The following is a 25,391-nucleotide window of genomic DNA, read 5'->3' as shown; positions in this document are numbered from 1 at the left end:
TTCTAACTGCCCTGTTTAGTGTGCATAGAGGAATCTATTAGATTTCTCTTGTTCATCCGCAGGCTGAACATAAATCTCTCCATGTATGGCTAGCCTTAGTCAGCCCTACAGGGTCCTGTGGAGTTTTGCGAACCACATTATGCTGCAGAATTGTACATATGAATATTAGGAAATCCAGATTCAATGAAGCAAGCACTCAAACGCAGATTTACAATTTATTAACATAATTTATTGTACATTTACAGTTCAGCAGTTAGAATCTTCTTCCCATATTTAGAGACATTTATTCTCCTGCTTTAATACGTACACATTACTCTCCACCTAATTTTGTCCAATTCACAGAATTAGCTTTCTTTACCTAAAACATAGCAAGACACATCCCTAGTGACACAAAAAAATTGATACTGTGAACTACATTTTAAAAATGATATACTGAAAATTCTAACATTTGTCTAAGGATGATTGAATAATTTCTGAAATCTGCATTATTTAGTCCACCTATGACCTAAAGGTTGTAAACTAGATAAGTAACACTAGAAGAACTTCAATTCCTGTACAAACTGTCATCAAGAGATTTTCCCAAGATCACGGAAAATGTACCAGATCATTTTGATGTGGTTGATAGAGTGGTATCAGTCCAGAGAATTCAGCACTTGTAACTTTCATCTAAAGAGCTTGAAAACTTAAAATCAAAAGGGGCAAATTGATCTGACAAGGAATCCAGAAATCCCAATGAACAAGGAAAAAATAAAAAAAAACACTGAAGGTGTCCAACTGTGCAGTAGCCAGCGCTGCTGAAGGTAAAAGGGTTTATCTCAGGAACATCACAGATCTGAATATTATCAGGCTTCTTAAAGAACAGTCTTTGCAAAGAGATGTGCATAATTTTTTATGGTGTACAGCAGCTAGCTCTGTTAGAAGATCACAAAACATATTGGCTGAAGGGCAGGTATTAACTCTTCCTTCTTTGGCAGCAAGTAATCAAATGTTAAAAATGTGTATGTTAAATATGTGCATGACACAGTCTGCTCTTCACAAACATACTGATGAACAATGCAACGATGAAAGAGAATCTGGTTGTTGTCTGAGCCTTAATTCTGTTTGGAGCCTTCTTTAAAAGTGCAATTTTAGTCTGTGAGTCCTTCTACAATGAATATTGTCCCGTGTTTTCACTGTGCTGTGTGCGCTCTGACAGCCACTTCAAGATCCTTTCCTTTAATTCGGTATTTGGTTTCAGCTGATCCATTGTGAGAGGACTTCGGTTAAAAGGGTCAGTCTGATCACTGTAGATAAAAGAAGGCATACAATTAAAGTCATTCACATCTAGTATATACTGTTTTATACAGCATTTCTGCACACAATGGACATCTGACTGAAAGCAGATTCCAACAAAGAGAGATTAACAAAAGGATTGTCCCTATATATCAAACTTCTAAAAGGTTTAAAATGGTAGTAAACGCAAAAGAAGGATCATGCGGTAGAAGGTTATTTTACCTTAATGCAGAGAACGCATTAAGATAAAAAAAAGCTATTAGGCTTTAGAACTACACCATTGTTTTAAAAATCAATATTGTAATGAGCCTAGTACACTTATGAAATGAGCAATAAAGGGGTCTATTTATAGGAAATCCTTTGGACAAATGTAACAAGCATTCACCCATCCTTGAGGAATTCTGTCCATGTTTTTCCTAATACAGTGATTTCCTATGATTGTCAGCTCCATCTAGTGGTCATTATTTTGTTCTGAAAAAACTCAATTATAATAAATAGCACATTATGGCCACTAGATTCAGCTTATGATCACTGGATATAAGTATACATAATAAAAATACAGCCAGAATTTGTCAAGGATGGGTGAATGCTTGTTACATTTATCCAACACTGTTTTTTATAAATAGACTCCAAAGTGTAGCTTTGGTCAAAATGTAAAAGCTAAGAAGTTTGAAAATTTACTTTTTGAAGAATAACACAAGCCGTCCCTACCGGGAGAACACAGTGATTGCTGCTAGTGGCTATAGCTGCTGGCAATAATCAAATGTACAAATCCGACATGCTGGATGTACCAAAGTCAATCATTGGATCGACTTGGGTACAATCAGTCTACCCATAGATGGTTTGAATCTCAACCGGTCCCTGCTGAACCAGCCAAGATTCAAACCATCTCTGGCCGGATAACACTTACTAATGTTGCAAGATATCACTAAGGATTTGCTATAATGAGACCAGGTAAAGACCAGGGACCAGTGGTGTCCATTGCATATAGTAAGAGTTGTAGCTAAATTTCTCACAGCAGCAGTAGATCATTTTATGTACTTTTTGTAAAAATATATTCACTCCAGCAATGACAGGAACTACACTACAGGAGGACAGGAACTAGCAATGACAAGGAACTAGCAATGACGGGAGTTACTCCACTGTTCCCAGGTGGCCCCTACTCCCCTCCTGTTCATCCCAGGTGCTTTAATGTGACATCACCTGAGATGGACAAGAGAGGAGGAGGGGCTGGCGGGAAACAGCATATCACAAGAGGACTGATCACAGCCTCTTCCCCACCATGCTCTGCATATGAAGGAAATCAGTACTGTAATTTGCCCTGTGTAATGTGCCCCATATTGTGCCCTGCTGTGTGCCCCATAATGTGCCCTGCTCCCATTTATTGTGCCCTGCTCCCATTTATTGTGCCCTGCTCCCGCGTAACTTGCTTTCCTGCCCCCTGTATACCGTTTATCTCAAGTTGGACCAAGAACTGAGCATCTCTGCAGAAAAAGCAAGCACACGTTTCACATTATTGCATATGCTAGAACATGCAGCACATTTTTCAAGTATCCCATGAACGTTATACATCTTATACATTTACAGTAAGTCATCTAATAGTTACCTTAGTAGATGTCGAGCAATGGTTGACCTGTCCACAGTGACACGGGAGGATGGCAGAATGACTGGATCTGACATAACAGTACTCATAATAGGATCAAGAAACTCATCAGGTGCATCAGCAAAGGTCTCCTCTTCACGCTGCTGCCTGTCTGCCAAAGACTAAAAAGAGAAAAAAAAACAATTGTAGACTCAAACAATAAATTTCACTTATTTGCTTTCTTTTGGTCGGTTAACTATACCATTGTAAGTGTTTTATTATATCTGTTCGACAAGTGCAGAAAAAAAAAATAGCTACCCATTTAGCCACAAGTCTTGTGAGCTGATAAATTCCTCTGCTCTCCATCTCTGGACTGTTATCAGTTTGCACTGTTCCCTGCTATCTCTTTGGACTACAAACACTTCCTCCTGTTATGGAGACCAGAGGGAGGTGTCACGTAGTCCTAACACACTTGTTTTCCTACAGTAACAACGCTGTTCAGCACAGCTGTACCCTAGGAAAAACATTGATTATGTTTTGTATTATAGGGACATATGATCATACAGTGGCATCTCTGCTATTTATTTCAAGAACTGGCACTGAAAGTAACATGCAGATTATCGACTGACAGGGACACAGGCATTTTAGCATTTTAAGGTTGCTTCTCCACATGCCATTCGGAATGTTGATTCTATCTCCTTTGTGAATGTAGATCTTGGAACACATGGCCTTCAGAGGCTCCAGAGGTAGGAGAATGTACAAGGCAGCAGGGAGACTGCCTCCCAAGAAGATAACCAGCAAAGAAAAATACACAGATCCATAGCTTTTGTACACAGACAAACCGGGTGCCGGCCATAGTAGCCTGAACAAAAAAGAATGTTGGCGTCATTTCACATAGCTCTTTTTGCAGTATTTGTTAATAATCAATACACTGACTGCATGCAACAATACCTCCACCCAAAAAGCAGCTTTCCTTGACACGCTTCACCACTCCTGGATTCTTGTGTAGGGGTAGGGGTAACATTTCACCTGGTTACTGTCATATTTCTATAAGTGTATGTACAGTATTACATTTCTCTCACCTTCTCTTCTGGTGACCACTCCTCAATGGGAATGACATAAAGGATAAAGAGAGCACCAAAATGTCTGACAAGGGTTTTGGCTGGAGACCTACTGTAATCTTGCCAAGAACTGGCAAATTGCTTAGTTGGTGATCATGCAGGATGATACATTGGATACACCTGGCTATGAATTATATTAGCCTATTTGTCCATGCACATTTGATCATTTACAGGCAAATTTGCAAAGGAATGTTTTCAGTCTGAAAAAAAACAAAGTGCATTTTTGAGATGAGCTTTTGAGCCAAAAAAACCCTCCAAAAAACCGCTTGACGCACATAAAAGCAGGGCTTAGGAACGTTCAGCGTTTTAAAGTGTTCCTTGATTATAGTGAAAAATGAGTAGAGGGGAAGATTTGGGAAAAATGCTTATAAAAGCAAATGACCATAAATGCTCAAAAGCTCTTCTGCTATAGGATCCACTGAGTGTTTTTTTATGCTGCTTTTTCTGTCAGAGGTTCTGGCATTTTTTTCAGCTGCATAGTATGCATGGACCCTATGACTAGGTTCACACCTAGTGCTAGGCAGAATAAAACGCAAAACATGCTTTTCTGCAGTGTTTCCATTGAAGTCTATAGAACCAAACACACAACTTTTTGCATTTAAACAAGTCCCTGACCCTTTCCAAAAAACGTACCGGGTGAAAATGAGATGTGAACCTGTCCCATAGGAAATCATGTTAAATGGACTGTAGTGCATTTCTGCAAAACTCTGCAGAAAACACTTAGGTGTGAACCTAGGGTAAAGTTAATTTACTAAAGGAGATGATAATCATGGCTTAATGAATTGTAGCTGTGTTGACTTTGAATACCCAATCATGTGAATTATATAAAGAGGAATTTGCTTTTCACATGACTGGATAATACAAGTGAATCGGACTCTTTTAGACCTGGCATATTTTTGATATGATAGTGGATAGCATTATTGGAGAGAAACAAATATATTTCTATATCGTACATCACGGGACACAGATTGGGTCATAATAAGCCCATGCACTTATGTCTATCACACAATCATTCCTGTTTATAATGCAGTGCAATCTGAGGGCTCGAAGATCACGGGCCTTCAATATTGCGTTTCAGCCTCACAGATTGATGAACCTCTGCCCATCTTTACTTCTGAGACACTCTGACTCTCTAAGATTCTCTTTTTATACCCAGCCATGTAACTGACCTGTTGCCAATTAACCTAGTTAGTTGCAAAATGTTCTCTCAGCTTGTTAGTACCACTTACTTTGCCAGCATTTTGTTGCCCTGTCCCAACTTTCTTTCTTGTACATCACAGGACACAGAGCAGGACAAAATAATGACTATGTGGGTTATATGCCACCTATAGGTGATTGGACACTGGCCGACCAATCAAACACGAAGTCCTACCCATATAACCCCTCCTACACAGGAAGTACTCAGTTCTTTCACCAGTGTCTGTAAGGTGGATGTTCCCTGAAAATGTGCTGCATATGCTCTGTGAAGTATACTGGGAGATCTGGAATGATTCTACTGAGAGTCAAGGGCCTCAATTGGATCCATTCGAAAAGCTGTTAGCCAAAATGGATGATACCCGAGCCTCACTAGATAAGGAGAAGAATCCTCAGAGTTTTGTCTGTAATGCGGCTTAACAATGCTGGACCCTGTATTTTTGGAACCCTGTGCAGTTTGATCTGACCAAGGCGCTTCCGGCAGGATGCTCTATGGGTCTACGGCACTGGCCCCCATTTTAATAAGGGGGACCGAGTCCTTGAAGGTCTTTAGGATAAGGCCTGCCATGAGGGGTGAAGGTTCGTCCCCGATTATGAGTTCAGGGGCCTGCGGCAGGATGGGCAAGTGTTTATTTATATATATATATATATATATATATATATATATATATATATATATATATATATATATATTTATATAGAGTGAAGGAAATAAGTATTTGATCCCCTGCTGATTTGTTCACAGGAGCAAACAATAAGATTCCAAACACTCCACCATGGCAAAGACCAAAGAGCTGTCCAAAGATGTCAGGGACAAAATTGTAGACTTACACAAGGCTGGACTGAGCTACCAAACTATGGCCAAGCAGCTTGGTGAGAAGGTGACAACAGTTGGTGCAATCATTTTCAAATGGAAGAAACATCTGCATCTGTCAGTCTCCTTAGGTCTGGTGCAGCATGCAAGATCTCACCTCGCGGAGTGTCAATGATCATGAAACCAGTGAGGAATCATCCCAGACCTACACGTGAGGATCTTGTCAATGATCTCCAGGCAGCTGGGACCACAGTCACCAAGAAAACAATTGGTAACACAATATGCCGACAAGGATTGAAATCCTGCAGTGCCTGCAAGGTCCCTCTTCTCAAGAAACCAGGCCGTCTGAAGTTTGCCACTGAACATCTGAACAATGATGCAGAGGAGGACTGGTTGAAAGTGTTGTGGTCAGATGAGACCAAAATCAAGCTCTTTGACATCAACTTAACTCGCCGTGTTTGGAGGAGGAGGAATGCTGCCTATGACCCCAAGAACACCATCCCAACTGTCAAACATTGTGGTGGAAACATTCTGCTTTGGGGGGGGGGTTTCTGATAAGGGGACAGGACAACTGCACCACATCAAAGGGACGATAGACGGGGCAATGTACTGTCAAATAATGGGTGAGAACCTGCTTCCCTCAGCCAGGGCATTGAAAATGGGCCGTGGATGGGTGTTCCAGCATGACAATGACTCAAAACACACAGCCAAGGTAACAAAGGAGTGGCTCAAGAAGAAGCATATTAAGGTCCTGGAGTGGCCTAGCCAGTCTCCAGACCTTAATGCGACTGAAAATCTGTGGAGGGAGCCCAAACCCCTCCTGAGATATGTGCAAACCTGGTGGCCAACTACAGGAAACATCTGACATCTGTGTTTGCCAACATGGAATTTGCCACCAAGTACTAAGTCATGTTTTGTGAAGGGGATCAAACACTTATTTCCCTCATGAACATGCAAATCAGTGCATAATTTGTTAGACATGCACTTCTTTTAAAATTTTTGTTGCTATTCTCTCAGTGTTACAATACGCCTACCATTCGATTTTTAAATTGATCATTCCTTTGTGAGTGACTGTGTGTATATATATATATATATACACAGTCAGGTCCATAAATATTGGGACATCGACACAATTCTAACATTTTTGGCTCTATACACCACCACAATGGATTTGAAATGAAGGGAACAAGATGTGCTTTAACTGCAGACTGTCAGCTTTAATTTGAGGGTATTTACATCCAAATCAGGTGAACGGTGTAGGAATTACAACAGTTTGCATATGTGCCTCTCACTTGTTAAGGGACCAAAAGTAATGGGACAATTGGCTTCTCAGCTGTTCCATGGCCAGGTGTGTGTTATTCCTTCATTATCCCAGTTACAATGAGCAGATAAAAGGTCCAGAGTTTATTTCAAGTGTGCGATTTGCATTTGGAATCTGTTGCTGTCAACTCTCAAGTTGAGATCCAAAGAGCTGTCGCTATTAGTGAAGCAAGCCATCATTAGGCTGAAAAAACAAAACAAACCCATCAGAGAGATAGCAAAAACATTAGGCGTGGCCAAAACAACTGTTTGGAACATTCTTAAAAAGAAGGAACGTACCGGTGAGCTCAGCAACACCAAAAGACTCGGAAGACCATGGAAAACAACTGTGGTGGATGACCGAAGAATTTTTTCCCTGGTGAAGAAAACACCCTTCACAACAGTTGGCCAGATCAAGAACACTCTCCAGGAGGTAGGTGTATGTGTGTCAAAGTCAACAATCAAGAGAAGACTTCACCAGAGTGAATACAGAGGGTTCACCACAAGATGTAAACCATTGGTGAGCCTCAAAAACAGGAAGGCCAGATTAGAGTTTGCCAAACGACATCTAAAAAAGCCTTCACAGTTCTGGAACAACATCCTATGGACAGATGAGACCAAGATCAACTTGTACCAGAGTGATGGGAAGAGAAGAGTATGGAGAAGGAAAGGAACTGCTCATGATCCTAAGCATACCACCTCATCAGTGAAGCATGGTGGTGGTAGTGTCATGGCGTGGGCATGTATGGGTGCCAATGGAACTGGTTCTCTTCTATTTATTGATGATGTGACTGCTGACAAAAGCAGCAGGATGAATTCTGAAGTGTTTCGGGCAATATTATCTGCTGATATTCAGCCAAATGCTTCAGAACTCATTGGACGCCACTTCACAGTGCAGATGGACAATGACCCAAAGCATACTGCAAAAGCAACCAAAGAGTTTTTTAAGGGAAGAAGTGGAATGTTATGCAATGGCCAAGTCAATCACCTGACCTGAATCCGATTGAGCATGCATTTCACTTGCTGAAGACAAAACTGAAGGGAAAATGCCCCAAGAACAAGCAGGAACTGAAGACAGTTGCAGTAGAGGCCTGGCAGAGCATCTCCAGGGATGAAACCCAGCGTCTGGTGATGTCTATGCCTTCCAGACTTCAGGATGTAATTGACTGCAAAGGATTTGCAACCAAGTATTAAAAAGTGAAAGTTTGATTTATGATTATTATTTTGTCCCATTACTTTTGGTCCCTTAACAAGTGAGAGGCACATATGCAAACTGTTGTAATTCCTACACCGTTCACCTGATTTGGATGTAAATACCCTCAAATTAAAGCTGACAGTCTACAGTTAAAGCACATCTTGTTTGTTTCATTTCAAATCCATTGTGGTGGTGTATAGAGCCAAAAATGTTAGAATTGTGTCAATGTCCCAATATTTATGGACCTGACTGTATATATATATACATACACACACGGAAGAGTCTGCTACGGTTGTCTGGAAAGACTTCCAGGGGGAGTATATCTCTTTTTTTTGTTGCCTGTATCTGCTTGTAGTACCTAATTTTGGCCACTTGAGAAAGTCTGTTGCCGCGTGGGTGTGCAAGCGTGCACGCATATGACAGGGGCGGGGACGCATGCGCCGTAGCAGCAGGAAGAGGAACTCGGGCATATCATTTACAAAAACCGCTGCCTGTTACATGTGAGCTGCTGCAGCCGCCACTACCTCTGCTGTTACCACTTCTGGACCCTGGAGGGATGGCCAGGACACAGGACAGGTTATTCTAAAGAGCACGTGAGTACTCCTCTGGGAGGGTTGGCCAGTCAGGCAGGAGGGTTGTGTACATGTTACCACCTTTTTTTCAGTGGACTGGATTGGAGTGTGCTGTTTCACTCTTAAACAGATGTATTGTGTATGCTGTGTTTTTATTAGATTTATACACAATTATTGTAACGCTAGTGGAGGTGTGGGGGAGGCACAGCAGGAAAGGGTGCAAATGCACCACCACCAGGTCCTGTGGAGCCTAGTCGAAGTTCCACTGTTTTATCCTCTCCTGAAAGACCAAGGGCAACAGGTCAATCTGGCTACTGTCAGTGCATCCACTTCGTCGTACGTAACTAAGGAGGATCTTGCATCAGCCTTAGCAGGGTTAGAAGACAAGATTGCTTGGATGGTTGCATCGGTGGCTCAGGGGATTAGAAGCGGGAAATATCCCCAACTTTGGACCCACCAGTTCTTGAACAAGAGTGGTTTGAACCTAAGAATAAAGATGCAGTAAAGGATCTTGAAGAGGGTCAGGCAATTGATTCTGTCAGAGTCACAGCCTGATGAGAAGCAAGGGGTTTCCACTTCTCATTAATAGAGGTTATTGGTTAAGACCCTCACTGATATGATCTAGTCAGGTTTCAGGTTTTCCCTAGTAGAGGAATCTGAGGTTTCTTATTCCTCTTTGGACTCATTAAAGCCGCCTCAAAGTATTCAGGCATTTCCAGTGCATCCTCTTTTGGAGCAAGTTATATATGCTGATGTGAGCACCCAGAGAGAGTTTTTGCTCTGCCTAAAAGATTCTCCCTTCTGTATCCTATGGAGGAGAAGTGAAGCATCTAACTTGCCCTGTGGATAATGCCCGGGTGTTTAAGGATCCGGCAGATAAGAAATTAGAATAGGCTTCTTTTTCTCTGGCAGAGGCTGCTGCACAACCAGCGGTTGCTGCTATCAGTATCTGTCCGAGTCTGAATGACCGTGTTACAGTTAGTTTGTCTGTAAAAAGACAAAAGCTCATCCAGTTCAACCATAAAAAAAAAAGTTATAATCCTACACCCACAGTTGATCCAGAGAAAGGCAAAAAAAAACCAGCAAAGCATGATAAAATTTGCTCCTGCAGGGGAAAAAAAACTCCTTCCTAATCCCCCGTGAGGTAATCAGATATTCCCTGGATCAACTTTACCTATAAATAGTAACAAGTTATATTCTGTATATCCAAGAAAGAATCCAGGCCTTTTTTTAAGCAATCCACTGAGCTGGCCAGAACCAACTCTTGAGGGAGTCTATTCCACATTTTCACAGCTCTTACTGTTAAGAAACCTTTCCGTATTTGGAGATGAAATCTCTTTTCCTCCAGATGTAAAGAGTCCCCCCTTGTCCTCTGTGATTACCTCAGGGTGAATAACTCTACACCGAGTTCACTATATTAACCACTGATGTATGTATTTATACATGTTGATCATATCCCCCCTTAATCTCCTCTACTCAAGAGAGAATAAATTCAGTTCCTCTAATCTTTCCTCATAGCTGATCTCCTCCATGCCTCTTATCAGTTTGGCCTTCTCTGTACTTTCTCCAGTTCCCCAATTTTCTTTTTGTGAATTGGTGCCCAAAACTGAACTGCATATTCCAGATGAGGTCTTACTAATTATTTGTACAGGGGGAAAATAGTTACATAGTTAGTCTGGCTGAAAAAAGACAAAAGTCCATCCAGTTCAACCATAAAAAAAATGAAATATCTCTCTCTAAATTCTATACCTCTTTTAATAAAAGAGAGGATTTTGCTCGCTTTAGAAACCGCAGCTTGGCATTGCATGCCATTATTACGCTTGTGATCTACCAGAACCCCCAGATCCTTCTCCACCATTGATTCCCCCAGTTGTACTCCCCCTAGTATGTATGATGCATGCATATTCTTAGCCCCCAAGTGCAGAACCTTACATTTATCAACATTAAACCTCATTTGCCACATAGTTGCCCAATTAAACAGTGCATTGAGGTCGGCTTGTAGATTGGAGACATCCTGTAAGGACGTTATTCCACTGCACAGCTTGGTGTCATCTGCAAAGACTGGAATGGGATTTTTAATCCCAGACCCTATATCGTTTATAAATATATTAAAAAGTAAGGGTCCCAACACTGAACCTTGGGGTACACCACTGACACCCCTAGACCATTCAGAGTATGAATCATTAACCACTACTCTCTGAATACGATCTTTTAGCCAGTTTTCTATCCATTTACATACAGATTTTTCCAAGCATGTAGACATTACCTTACACATTAGCCGTCTATGGGGAACTGTGTCAAATGCTTTTGCAAAAGTATACCACGTCCACCGCCACCCCTCTGTCCAAGGTTTTGCTCACCTCATAAAAAGAAATCAGAATTGTATGACAACTTCTGTCTTTCATGAATCCATGCTGTCTGTTGCTTAAAATATTTTTTTCCAGCAAGAACTCATCTATGTGGTCTTTTATTAAACTCTCTAGTATCTTCCCAACTATAGAAGTTAAACTAACAGGTCTATAATTACTTGGTAAAGATTTTGACCCCTTCTTAAACATTGGCACCACATTGGCCTTACGCAAATCCAGTGCTACTATGCCAGTCATTAAGAGTCCCTAAAAACCTATAGCAGAAACTGTGTGTGTGTGTTTTTGCATTTCTGGGTAGGGGGCACGCGAGCCATGTGACCTACCAGGGCCGCCATTTGCGGCCACAGCTGGCAATCACTGGGTCCCGGCTGGTGATTACCCGCCAGCACCCGGTGATTACCGAGCATCTCCGACAGGTAAAAGGACTGTTTTGTTTACTAACAGTTCTCCTCCCTGTCAGTTCGGGCACAGCACAGCTATCCAAAGCAGTGTGCTTACAGTGAAGCACACTGACACAGCCCCCTAGTAAAACAGTCCCTGCACACAGTTAACCCTTTGACTGCCCCTCATGTTAACCCCTTCCTGCCCAGTGCCATTAGTACAATGTCAGTGCACCGATCACTGTATTGGTGTCACTGGGGATGTCAGTGACACCAAGTCAGTTCCCCCCAGTGTTAGAATGTCCGCCGCAGTCCCGCTATATGTCGCTGATCGCTGCCATTACTAGCAAAAAAACAAAAATTCCAGTATCTATACCGCCATTTCTAAACGCTATAACTTTCACATATACCAATGAATTTACACATATTGGGATTTTTTTTTAGCAAAGACGTAGCAGAATACATTTTGGCCTAAATTTATGACAAAATTAAATTTTCTTACTGGACATGTTTAATAGCAAAAAGTAAAAAATATTTTTTTTTTCTCAAAATCGCCAGTATTTTGTTTTATAGCGCAAAAAAATAGAAACCGCACAGGCGATCAAATACCATCGAAAGAAAGCTCAATTCATGGGAAAAAAGGACGTATATTTAATTTGGGTGCAGCATTGCATGACCGCGCAATTGTCAGTTAAAGTAACGCAGTGCTGTAACACAAAAAATGGCCTGGTCAGGAAGGGGGTAAATTCTCAGGAGGGCAAGTGGTTAAGGACCCGTGGGTGTATGCCATCCGGTCCAGGTGCTTTATTCACCTTTATTCTGTCTAAATATTTTTGGATCATATCAATTGTGAGCCAATGTGGATCATCTGGAGCTGTGTCAATATCATGCCCATTATGGACAAGAGCTCCCCCATACTCCTTTGTATACACAGAGCTGAAGAAGGTATTTAATATTAATGTTGGTGTTAAGTGTTAAGCAGGTGGTTAAAAGACCATCTATCTTGGAGGAGAATACAGCTGTGGATTTGGCAGATTTACCACAGGAAAAGATTAGAGGAACTGAATGTATTCTCTCTTGAGAAGAGGAGATTAAGGGGGGATATGATCAACATGTATAAATACATCAGTGGTTCATATAGTGAACTCAGTGTAGAGTTATTCACCCTGAGGTCATCACAGAGGACAAGGGGGCACTCTTTACATCTGGAGGAAAAGAAATTTAATCTCCAAACATGGAAAGGTTTCTTCACACTGAGAGCTGTGCAAATGTGGAATAGACTCCCTCAAGAGTTGGTTCTGGCCAGCTCAGTGGATTGCTTTAAAAAAGACCTGGATTCTTTCTTAGATACACAGAATATAACTGGATACTAACATTTATAGGTAAAGTTGATCCAGGGAATATCAGATTGCCTCTCGGGCGTCAGGAAGGAATTCTTTTTCCCTGCGGGAGCAAATTACATCATGCTTTACTGGGGATTTTTTGCCTTCCTCTGGATCAAATGTGGGTATAGGATTATAACTTTTTTTTTTTTTAATGGTTGAACTGGATAGCCTTTTGTCTTTTTTCAGCCAGACTATGTAACTATGTAACCACAGGCCTTATGTTTTGCAGTTGATGCCCTTAAGGATTCGATTCAGCAGATCTCTCGCATGGCCCTTCTGTCAGTACACATGGGCAGGATCTTGTGGTTAAAGAGTTGGGCGGCAGAACTACAGTGCAAAAGATTGTTGATGGATTTTCCCCTTCATGGAGAATGTATGTTTGGGAAAGTCCTAGACAAGTATATCCAGAAGATCTCAGGGGGAAAAAGTATGCTTTTACCCTTTAAGAGAAAGGTCAAACACCCAACCGTTAAGGGGCCAGGCACTTCGGTGGTTGATGCTTCTTCCGTTAGGCAAGCATTTCACCGTACAGAGTCTGGAGTATTTGGGATTGGTCCTAGACACTGTTCAGGCAAAGGTGTTTCTGCAGGCAAAGGTGTTTCTGCCTCCAGGAAAGGGCCGTGCCCTGAGAGATTAGATTCAGAGTTTGAGGAGCAGGAAGTATCCTTCCATTCGTCTCTGCATGAGGTTAATGGGGAAGATGGTATCCTCATTCAAGGCAGTGCCCTATGCGCCGTTACACTCAAGGCCTTTGCAGGAATATTCCATCAGCATGGAACAAAAAGATTCCAGTGCTGGATTACTGCATGTCTTTGTCCCCCCGGGTGCTGCAAAGCTTGAATTGGTGGTTGGAAGCTCAGAATTTCGAAAAGGGTAGATCTTTCCCATGAGTGATTTGGAACTGATGCGAGCCTCTCGGATTGGGGGCTGTTCTAGAAGGGTCCACAGTCTGGGGGATGTAGTAACCGCAGGAAAACATCCTTCCCATCAATGTCCTGCAGCTTTGGGCAGGGCAGCTTGCCCTGAGATATTGGATGACCAGACCAGGCTTCATGGTTGGCCAATCAGGGTTCATTCCGACAATGCTACAGCAGTGGAATACATCAACCACCAAGGCGGTACCAAGAGCCGGAGGGCTCAAGAGGAGGTAGATCACATCTGGATTGGACAGAAAGGCATGTTCCAGTTCTGTCAGCAGTATTTATTCCAGGGATAGAGAATTGGCAGGCGGACTACCTCATTTGTCGGAGGCTGTTTCCAGGGGAATGGGCTCTGCATCCCGAGGTGTTCTCGACAATCTGCAAGCATTGGGGGTACCCGAATGTAGATATATTGGCATCCAGGCTCAACAGCAAGGTGGACAGGTTTGTGTCCAGGATGCGGGACCCTCTTGCGATAGGGGTAGATGCCTTGGTGATACCGTGGGATCAGCTTTCCCTAATCTATGCCTTTCCCCTGATTCAGCTACTACCGCAGCTATTAGGCAGGATTCAAGACAAGGTGATTCCGGTGATATTAGTGGCACCAACCTGGCCCAGGAGGTCTTGATATGCGGACACTGTCTGGCTAGCAGTGGGCGATCCATGGCCTCTGTCAGATCGGCCAGACCTGCTGCGGGATTTTTAGGGTGCCATACAATAATAGAGCAACAACAAAAGCTAAAATTATTGGTTGTACTCATTTCCCCCTTTTCTTTTCTCGTTATTTTGTTCAAATTTGGGATGTGGTGCCATTCAGCTCCTCTCTGAACATTACTACTCTTATCCACAAAATGTTGAATGCTAGGAAACTGGTTTCTAGGAACATTTATTATACAACTTGGAAGGCATATATTTCCTGGTGTAAGAATCAGAAATGGCACCTGCGAAAATATTTGGGAGAATTTGGTCTTTTCTCCAATCAGGAGTAGAAAAGAAGTTGGCTTTTGGTACTATTAAGGGTCAGCCTTGGCTGTTTTTTTCAAAGACCGATTGCTTCTCACTCTTTGATTCGTACTTTTTTACAAAGAGTGATGCGTACTGTTCCTCCTGTCAGACAGCCCCTGTGTCCTTGGGACTTAAACTTGGCTGTTTTACAGAAACCACCATTTGAACCTATCAGGGAAATTCTGCTAGTTCTGCTAACTTGAAAGGTTCTGTTTTTGGTGGTAATCACCTCTGCAAGAAGAGCATCAGAGTTGGCAGCTCTTTTTTGTAGCAAACCATTTCTGGTTTTACATCAGGATAAGGTGGTGTTAAGGCTTCATCCGTTCTTTTTGCCAAAGGTGGTTTTTGGTTTTCATCTCAATCAGGACATTGTTCTGCCTTCATTCTTTCCTAAGCCTCAGTCAGCAACAGAAAGATCTTTGCATGCCCTGGATGTGGTTCGGGCAATAAGGGTCTTTTTGAGAATGACGGCACAGATTGAAAAGGCTGATTCCCTGTTTATTTTGCTTGAAGGACCCAGGAGAGGACAGGCAGCATCTAAATCAACTATTTCTAAGTGGATGTGTCAGTTAATTATTCAAGCCTATGGTTTGAAGAGCAAGGTTCCACCCTTTTGGGTGAAAGAACACTCTACCAGGAGTGTGGGGGCATCTTGGGTTATCCGCCACCAGGCGTCAGTTGCTCAGGTTTGCAAGGCTGTTACATAGTCTTCGTTTCATACATTAACAAGGTTTTACCAGGTGGACGTCAGAGCCATGGAGGATTCTGCCTTTGGCTGCAGTGTTTTACTTACAGCTGAATAGCTCCTTTCGGGATGTTGTCAGTGGTTATTGTGATGTCACCCACCCCTCAAGGTTATTGCTTAGGGACCTCCCACATTATTATGGCCTGCTCTGTGTCCCATGATGTACAATAAAGAAAATTGAATTTTTCTACATACTTACCTGTAAAATCCATTTCTCGGAGCACATCACAGGACATAGAGGTCCCTCCCCTCTTTCTGGATTTTCATTGTTTGTTAAAAAAAACTTCCTGTGTAGGAGGGGATATATGGGGGAAGACTTCCTATTTGATTGGTCAGCCAGTGTCCATTCACCTATAGGTGGCATATAACCCACATAGTCATTATTATGGCCTGCTCTATGTCCCCTGATGTACTCCAAGAAACTTATTTTACAGGTATGTATGTATAAAAAATCCAATTATTCCTTGGTATATCATAACTGCTTGACTGCACAAGACTCTTTACTGATTGGGGAGTTTCCACATAATATAAACTTAGAGGCCATACAGGTTAGTTTTTTAGATCTAGGAAACCTCCCTTGTGGTTTGTTTATAGGAAAGACAAGAAAGCAATATTCCATAACTTTCTTTTTTAATAAGAATGAATATGGATGAGAAGCAGATAGTGGGCGTTGCCTACAAATACTTTTGAAATCCTCCAAATAGATTTGGTGTGCCAAGAGAGACTCTAATTCCAGGCACCACAAACACAGTTTTCCTGGGTTTTTTTTCAAGCATATCTCTTACAAGTTGTAAGACATTCTTAGGCTTACAGTTCCACAAGACAGGGATTTTCTTAAAAAAAACCCATGCTGTAGGGTAATATGGTTTACTGAATTAATCTCCTAAATACAACAACCAAAATATGTTGCTGTTATTAGTTCAACATTTTTAGTCAGTAGTATATTCCTCATAAATTTAGAGGAAAGAAGGGAGTAGAGTTTGCACCAAGATAATCCAAAGATGGCCCTGACACGCATTTTTTTAAGAACTCCTTTTATTGTAGAAAATATGGGTCATAGAAGACAAACTCCCCAGAAATGACATTTTTGTCTAAATGTAATTTAGCCTAATTTTAGTCTAGTTAAAGTGGTTGTAAAGGTAAAAGGTTTTTTTTGTACCTTAAAGAGTATGTAAGCACAGCACTTCATGTTACTGATATGTGCCTGCTGTACCATGTACTTGTATGAAAAAGTATCCTGTTCTCTTTGTACTACTTTCTTTGCGTAAAATCCCTGGTGTTCCTGCCAGTCCCTCTGCTTTCCTGTTAAAAACTGACCACACTAATTATGTTTACACAGCGTGGTCAGTTCTCTAGCTGTACTGGCAACTCATCCTGCTGTTTTCCATTGATTAGACTTGTGCTGACATCCCTTCCCCCTGCACAGCCAGCCTTTCACTGGGAAGATCATTGAAGATCGTTGTACTGCGGTTTCTCCTCCCCCAGCTCTCTTTTTTTAATCTGCATAGGGCGCTTAGAGGGTATGTGATCACTTATAAAACAGGGAAAAATGTATTTATAATTTTTTTTTATATCTATACACAGATATTTTGCCTTTCATTTCTGATCTCGAGCCTGATCTCGATACAGCGCTGTGGACTTCTGCAGCAGCCCTTCTCTCCTCTCCCCACTCCCACAGGCTTGGTTGAGAGCATCAGGAGTCACTGGCTCCTGCTGCTGTCAGTCAAAACCTGTATGCAGAGGGGGGCAGAAACAAGCCAGACTGTGTGCCTGAATAGATGCAAACAGTCCGACTCAGGACATGTAAACAGCGGCTTCCTATGGGGGCACTCGGTGGAGGAAAGGAGCCAGGAACACCAGCTTGTGACCCCAGAAGAGGAGGATCGGGGTCGCTTTTTGCAAAACCGCTGCACAGAGCAGGTAAATATAACATGTTTAATAAGAAAAAAAATAAAGCCTTACAATCACTTTAAATGACAGGAATAGAGAACTATTTCTCTAAACATATTGCACATTGCATTACAAAGCAAGACTGTTTGCTGTTAGTGTTTACTCACTTTAATCTTCTCAGCCAGATTAGTGAATGCCACTATCATATTTCCTGGCTTGTTTATTTTCTTTAAGACCCGTACAGTTTGAGCAAAGAGTGTTGGTGAATAGGAGCGGCCATCCTTGGGTACTGAGGAACAGAAATTCTCTTCACCACTAAAACAGGGAGAATAAATATAGTGTATAACTACAGCATACTGTTTTTTTTACCTTGACACTGTCTACAATGCATACATGGGACCTGATAAAACCAAATCTCTTAAGGAATTAAACATACCAATTATAACATATATTTATCCCAATTTTTAAAAATGTATAATTACTGACTGTACTATAATAACTGAATGCTGAAACCCATTTTGTTTTATAGGTACAAGAAACCACTTTCTGCAATTTTCAGCTATAAAATTATAAAGGGAAGAAGAAGCCTTAGAGCAATGGGTGCAATTTACATTAAAGCCTAACTTTATGTTAAAAAAAAAATCAGCACAAAGGACAAAACTTACAATCGATGCCATGTGTCCCTTGTGATGCTCTTTCCTCCTTAGTAGAAATACTTATTCTCCAATCATCCCCTGCCGCTGTAACGTCCCGCTGCTGCACAGGTTAATGGAGCTAATTGAGCAGTGATAGGCACTCATGAGAGTCTGACTATGCTCATCCTTTCTGCCCAGCTCCTCCATTCATAGAAGCTGTACTACAGTGATCTATGAAAGAAGGAGGTGAACTTTTCTATCATCCTCCTGCCCTCCATTCATAGATCTGACTATTTATAGAAGCTATAGAAGAGCTTCTAAGAATGGAGTAGCTAGGCAGAATGGGTGAGCATAGTGGGGCTCTCTTAATGAGTGCCTGTCACAGCTCCATTAACTCACACTGTACAGGAAAATTACAGCAGCAAGGGTGGGGGGGGGGGAAATTGGAGGAGATGGATTTCCACTAAAGGGGGAGACAGCAGCACAAGGGACACATGACAGCAATCAAAAGTTATGTCCCTTGTGCAGATTTTATTGGGTTTTTTTTAGAATAGAATTTGATGAAAATTGTTCAACGGCTTCTTCAGTGTATAATTTTACAGCTGAAAATTTTCCTTATGACGTAATAAAAAGTTTACCTCAAGTTCAAGTAGATGGTGCAGATATCAGAAACCAGTTGCTGTGGCTTGAAATCAAATTCACTAAAATCTTTCACTTTCAAGGCCCCCATCTTAGGGCCCACTAGATGCTGGAGAAAGTAGTTAAGCATAGAAATAATACGTTCTGCTAAAAATGGTTGGACAAAAAGCGAGCGTATATCTAAAGAAAAAAAAAGAAACAGATTTTGTTCAGTCAACAAGCCACGATCCATAGAGTCGGAGACAGAAAGCATGGTTTGAGTAGTTTAGCATGGTCTTTCAAGAAATGTTTTATTCCAGGTACACAAAAATATTTGTTGAAGGGCCAAAAATGCACTCCAGCTCCTAAGTCTTGTTTCGGGCTGACAACACAGCATATTTGTGGCTTGACTGGTGTCAGCCCTGCCCAGTAGTCTTTAGCTAAACTACTCAAACCATTCCTCTATTCTTTGCAACATAAATTCTAATTGTTCTGCTGTCCCAAAATGAAATTTAGGAGTGCAACTCAGACTCCATGAGATAACACAGAGAGTTTGCACAGGGCAGTTGTGATTTTTTGACAAGGTCAACAAGTATTTTTTGTGTACAGATCATTTAAAAAAAACGTTGAATAATCATTTTATTTAAAAGGGATAAAATAAGAGAAGTTTATTGTCAGGGTTTACAAACACTACAGTCATTGGTCCTGCATACATTGGTTTTGATTTACTAAAAATATTCTCTATGCTATACTCTATACTATAATATACTCTATAGAGTGTAAAATATGGTGACTCTATAGTGAAAAATCTGGTGCAGCTCTGCATATAAACCAATCAGATTCCAAGTTTTATTGTCAAAGCTTAATTGAACAAGCTGAATTTGGAAGTTGATTGACTACCATGCACAGCTGCAGCAGATTCTGAGCGCACTCGTTTTAGGGCTCTTTCACATGGGATTGACCCGTTTAGCGGATCCGCTTGCTCAGCGGGGGATCTCTCTGCTGATCACCGCTGAGCAAGTGGATGACAGCTCTGTGTATGTTCCGTTGCTGCAGAGCAAACACAGAGCTGTTCGCTCTCCTCAATGGGCGTTCAGATGAAAACAAACCACCTGTCCATTTTCATCCGATCTGATCCAATCCGATGGACGGAAGGGGAATTGGATCCCCATCTGTCCCTTTTTGGCAGATCGGATGGGATGTCGGCGGGTGTAAACGAATACATGTTTGTTTATACCTGCCACTCCATAGAATAGAATGGAGGTTCTGATTAGGTCCGCCTGAAAAACGGGCAGGTGGACTCGATCAGAATGTTTGTGTGAAAGAGCCCTTTAGGAGATCAGTACACACTATAAAAGGATATGCTTTGTTCACATTTTATTGTCAAATCTTAGTTGAACAAGCTTAAGTTATAAGCTGACTGGCTAACAAAAAACAGCTCCACTAGATTTTGCATTCTCCAGTTTTAGTAAATCAACCCCATTGTATTTCATAAACCAGTGATCAGGCCACTGAAGCCTAACTCCATCTTTAATGTCCCTTTAAATAGTTTGTTTGAGCCACAGTATACAGTGCTGTGTTCTGGCAGTGAGAATGCAAGAACTTCCTGTCCCACTCCTGGAGAAAAATAGAGTTGGGCTAAGCAAGGCTCAGCCATTCACAGGAAGCTTTGTATTCTATGAATGAATAGAAAGCTTCTTCTGATTGGCTGAGGCGGTGATTGTGACATCATTCACCCACTTCTCCATGGCACAAATTATGCTGTCACACCAACAAAACCATTACACTGAAAAGTTCCTATTCCAAAATAAATCTATACTATCATACAGTATATCAACAATTAAAGTGTGTGTAAAGCCAAATTCTATTTTGTGGATAGAGTGGGGAAGGATTAGACCCACTGTGATGAGTTTATTGCGGTCTATGCCCTAGTTGGGAAGACTCACTCCTCTGTTTGTATTTGTGACCATTTTCACTAAGACAAAAACGTATGGGAAATCAAAAATTTTTACAGCCATCACCAGAGTGAGAGAATAGGGATATTTAGTCCTAGGTCAAATCTTCAAGATGGCAATTCCATTCACTTAGATTTCCTCACGATTCCTGTCGCGTCTGCAGGACAGTAATTAATGCAAAATCTCCCCAGTGAGCCAAAGGCAGCAACAATAACCTGATAGGTGTTTTACCCTTTCCTACTATAAAATAAACATTTTGGCCTTTCATACACTTTAAAAGTTTGGCCACTGCCATCAAACACAAACTTCATACAGTATTAAAGAGACCTAGCTTCCATGGGTTTTACTAGCATTTTGTACAAATTATATACTGTAAATAAACATTTAATTGCTTTTTATGAGTGTGTGATTTAGTAAAAATCCATATTTTTTGTACCAAATGTTTCCCAAGCTAGATGTATCATTAGAATATTTAGACTTTTCCTTTTTGCTCCCGGAACAGGTATGTACTGTAGAATAGTCTGTCTTTCATACTTTACCTGATGTAAGAAATGCTAAGGTACCAATAGTTTCATTTGACATGATGTTGTGAAATCTGGCTAGCTGCCCAAACATGAGCAGATTGGATTCCTTCTCTCGTCGGCTCTCAGGGCTCAAATTATCCCATTCGCCTCGATCCCTTTCGATTTGCAGAATTTTAATTTTGCTCAGGTACTGGAAGTCAAGAAAAATTGTATTGTCAGAATGAACCTGAACTGAAAATTCCCTAAAGAGCCACTGTCACCTTGGCCATGCAGGGCAACCCCCCCCCAAATCATATGAATGGGGGTCACATGCTCCTCAATACCTAGAAGTGCTGGGTATTGTGGATGGCTATAGTAGAGGAGGAACAGAGAGCGAGCACTAAAAAGGTTAGTATAAGGGGGTTGGGGGAAGAGGGTCATGCTTGAGCAAGGTGATAGTATCTCTTTAAAGCAAACCTAAAGGATAAGGCAAAAATGACTAATCCCACAGACCCACCCTCATCCCTTCCCACTATATTCTAACCTATAGTGATGAAAAAAGGCATTTAAATGCTTACCTCTAAGCAGCTCTTGGAAAGTGCGTGTGGTGGGGTGAAGGTTAAAAGGACAAGTTTGTCTTTGACTTTGGGTCAATTTTAAAAGTACACGCCATATTTCATTTTTTTTTTCACTCTGGTGCATGCCTTCTTATCTCACTTAAGGGCTCAACCAATTCTGTGCAATGGTCCTAACCACGTTTAAGTATCTTTCCTCTCACTACAACAACAGTGATCCAACTCCTCCTGTCTCCATAATATAAGATATTTTACAAATCTAACTAGAAAAGTAGAGTCTGTTAACTGTCATGTGTACAAAAACGAAACGTGAGCGTACAGCTGTCACAACTGCCCAATAAATATACAGTTAGGTCCATATATATTTGGACACAGGTACAATTTTAGATTTTCAGATATTGACCAAAACATATTCAAGCTATAGTTATTTAATGGATATGGGCTGAAAGTGTACATTCTCAGGTTTAATTTGAGGGTATGTACATCCAAACTGTATTGTTAAGCTGCAATAACCATTAATAACAACAGTTAATTTTTGCATACTATATGACCAAAACATTTGTGGACACCTATTCACCATGCCTTTATGAGCTTGTTGGACATCAAATTGTAAAACTATGGGCATGGGATTCCCCACCCTTAGAGGCTATAACAAGCTCCAGTGTTCTGGGAAGGCTATCCACAAGATAATGAAGTGTGTCTGTGGGTATAGTGCCCATTCAGCATTTGTGAGGTTGTATACTGATGTTCAAGAAGACCTGGCTCACGATTGGCATTACAATTCAAACTAAAGGATTTAGCAGAGCTGAGGTTAGACTACTTGAGTTTCTCCACATTAAACTCATCAAACCATGTCTTGATATACCTGGCTTTGCGCACAAGGGCACAGTCATGTTGGCACAGAAAAAAACCTTCCTCAAATTGCTGTGCATTAAAAAAGCGACTGTCTAAAAAAGTCTTTCTATGCTGTATCAATAAAGCATCCTTCACTGGAAGCAACCTGAACTTAGTCATTTGAAGGTGTGCACAAATAGTGTAGATGTGACTCCAGAAACCTTTGGCAATATAGTGGAGGGAAATGACATCCCTGCCAATAAAATATCAGCCCGCATGTCCTTCAAAAGGACAGTGTTTTGTGGAGGTTTCTCAAAAGGGATAATCTTGTCAAAAAATTGGTGCCTAATACTGAAAGGCACTGGGTTCTTTACCACAATGCCCAGGAGGGAGTGTTGGCACTGTAAAGCAGCTTGCTATTTTTTGGTGAGTTTAGTAGGCTGTAGACCTCCTCCAGGGTGAACTGATAAATCAACCCCCTTTGTCCATTCAGTCTTGTGTGAAATATGAAAATAGTTTTAGAATGTTTTACATAAAGTACTTCATTTAACTATAAAACAACAATCCAACTATGTGCCCATCCTTTGCACTGTCATCATGCAGGCTCTGCATGCTGTACGGTCCCTCTACAGCTGTGTATATGAAACCTAAAAGGTGACCAACCAAACAATACACTGTAGTGTTTGTATTATACATTTGAGTGTTTGTATAATAGTAGACGTCCAAGTGGCTGTGTAAGTATAATAAGTATAATATGATATTGACCTATATGTGCATTACTATCACACTTATTATTCTGCCTATTTTTTAATTTACCTGGATAGCCTCATCCAGTAAGAATACCGCATCATTCATTAATAAATTGAGAAATCGCAGAAACAATGGTGGGCTCACAGCTTCAAGGTTGTCTGCTGCATAATCAGCCAGATTCTGTGGAACACACAAGTAATGTTAGAAATAAAAAGAGTACATAAACACAGATAATAATACCAGGAGTAGCAGGTAATATGTGGAGCCGCTAACCTTTATACTCTGTTGATATGTGTCCTGTCCCCACATATATCTTAAAATAGGGTACATAGGCCGCCGATAGTTAAACTTCTGCTCAAACTGATGAGGGTCCCCTGTGGAAGAATATTTGATACACTAAATGCTGTAGTGTGGAAGGTACAGCCTTTCTGTGATTGAACAGTATTCTGCTATACATACCTGTAAATTCTATATCAACAAACACTTTTATGAGAGCTTCTGCAAGGCGTGGTGCATGCCGATATGAACAAAAGATTCGCTGCCGGTGAAAGACACTGGAGATTAGTGGATTCTGTGTTTGTTCCAAATGGGGCATCACAGCTTCCAGTACCTCTGCTAACTTGGCACGAAGGTGGGGATTTTTCATTCTGGAAAAAAAATGGTTTTGATTAGATTTCCATGAAGTATTATGAAGAGCAACTCCAGGTAACGTGTAATCTGTATAAAACAACATGACCTAGAAAACTTTGTAAAAGTCTTTACAGTATGGCTGCAACCTCCTGCAATGCGTTCCCAATGTGCTGCCCAACCTCCTTTAATAGATCTACCTCTATCTTCATGTTTCCCACAGACTGCAGTGGGCATGGATAAGCGGAATGAGATTTTTTTTCCCTGATTGATGAGAAGTGTACATCCTATCCAAAACACTGGAAGCTTTTACATGGTCTCCAGAGTCCACTGGTACTGCATTAACCAACATCACTTCCTAAAAAAACTGCTTAATGGACTACTACCTCCTTTCCCATATACATTAGATTGTGTTTAAATTGCTTCAAAAATATATCAAAACAACTTAATTCCCCCCTTTTTTTTATTTATACATTTTTATTTTTTTATTCATTACGCAAACAGTATAAAAACACATTAAGCCTCAATAAGATGCATTTCTTAATATATCTATAACCCTCACCCCCCCCCCCACCCACAACCCACCTTCTCCCAATACCCCCCTCCCCATCTACTCTTAAATCTATCTGTATCTAGAGGTGATCCCTTTTTAGACCTTTCTGACATCTTTAAAACTACCAAGTCTTCTATAGTACAACCTTTGCTCTTAATAATTCTGTATACTTTTCCGAGGTCTTAAATTTCATTCAACCACTCCACGTTTTCCTAAATGCCTCGATTTTATCCTCCTCTATGCATCTTAATTCCTCCATTCGCGCAATACCCTCCACTCTGTCTATCCAATCCTCGATCCTTGGGACCTCCTGTCAATATTTGGGGATTAGACCCTTTTGCAGCACTTAACAAATGATACAAAGCTTTGTTTTTACGCAATACCGAAGCTGGCTCAAAATGATAGAATAGACATTTCCACGGGTCTCCTTGAATATCTACCCCACATATATCTTGGGTATATAGAGCTATTTCCCTCCAAAAATACTTCAGTTTCGAACAACTCCACCATACATGCTCCATGCTACCCCTTTCTTCACAACCTCTCAAACAGCAAGTGGATAGCTCCCCCTGGTGTTGGTTAGCTAAACTTAGAGTTA

General features: G+C 41.1%; 1 protein-coding gene across 1 annotated transcript in view; it reads right to left on the bottom strand.

Moving 5' to 3' along the window:
• Positions 1-202: 202 nt before the first annotated feature.
• Positions 203-25,391, bottom strand: part of UBE4A (ubiquitination factor E4A) — an 86,607-nt gene continuing 61,418 nt past the window's right edge. The window contains exons 13-20 of the mRNA XM_089657318.1: positions 24,073-24,260; positions 23,887-23,987; positions 23,680-23,793; positions 21,491-21,665; positions 19,017-19,197; positions 17,911-18,058; positions 2,879-3,036; positions 203-1,283 (exon numbers count right to left, since the gene is read on the bottom strand). Coding sequence (XP_089513444.1) covers positions 1,145-1,283; positions 2,879-3,036; positions 17,911-18,058; positions 19,017-19,197; positions 21,491-21,665; positions 23,680-23,793; positions 23,887-23,987; positions 24,073-24,260 — 1,204 coding nt within the window. The 3' untranslated portion in view covers positions 203-1,144. The remainder of the gene's footprint in view (positions 1,284-2,878; positions 3,037-17,910; positions 18,059-19,016; positions 19,198-21,490; positions 21,666-23,679; positions 23,794-23,886; positions 23,988-24,072; positions 24,261-25,391) is intronic.

Source organism: Staurois parvus, unplaced genomic scaffold (genome assembly GCF_062004578.1).
Source record: "Staurois parvus isolate SC_StPar_1 unplaced genomic scaffold, SC_StPar_1.0 ptg000981l, whole genome shotgun sequence".
Lineage (NCBI taxonomy): Eukaryota > Metazoa > Chordata > Amphibia > Anura > Ranidae > Staurois > Staurois parvus.
Note: the sequence above shows the minus strand (reverse complement) of the source record. Positions and strands in the feature narration are given on the sequence as shown.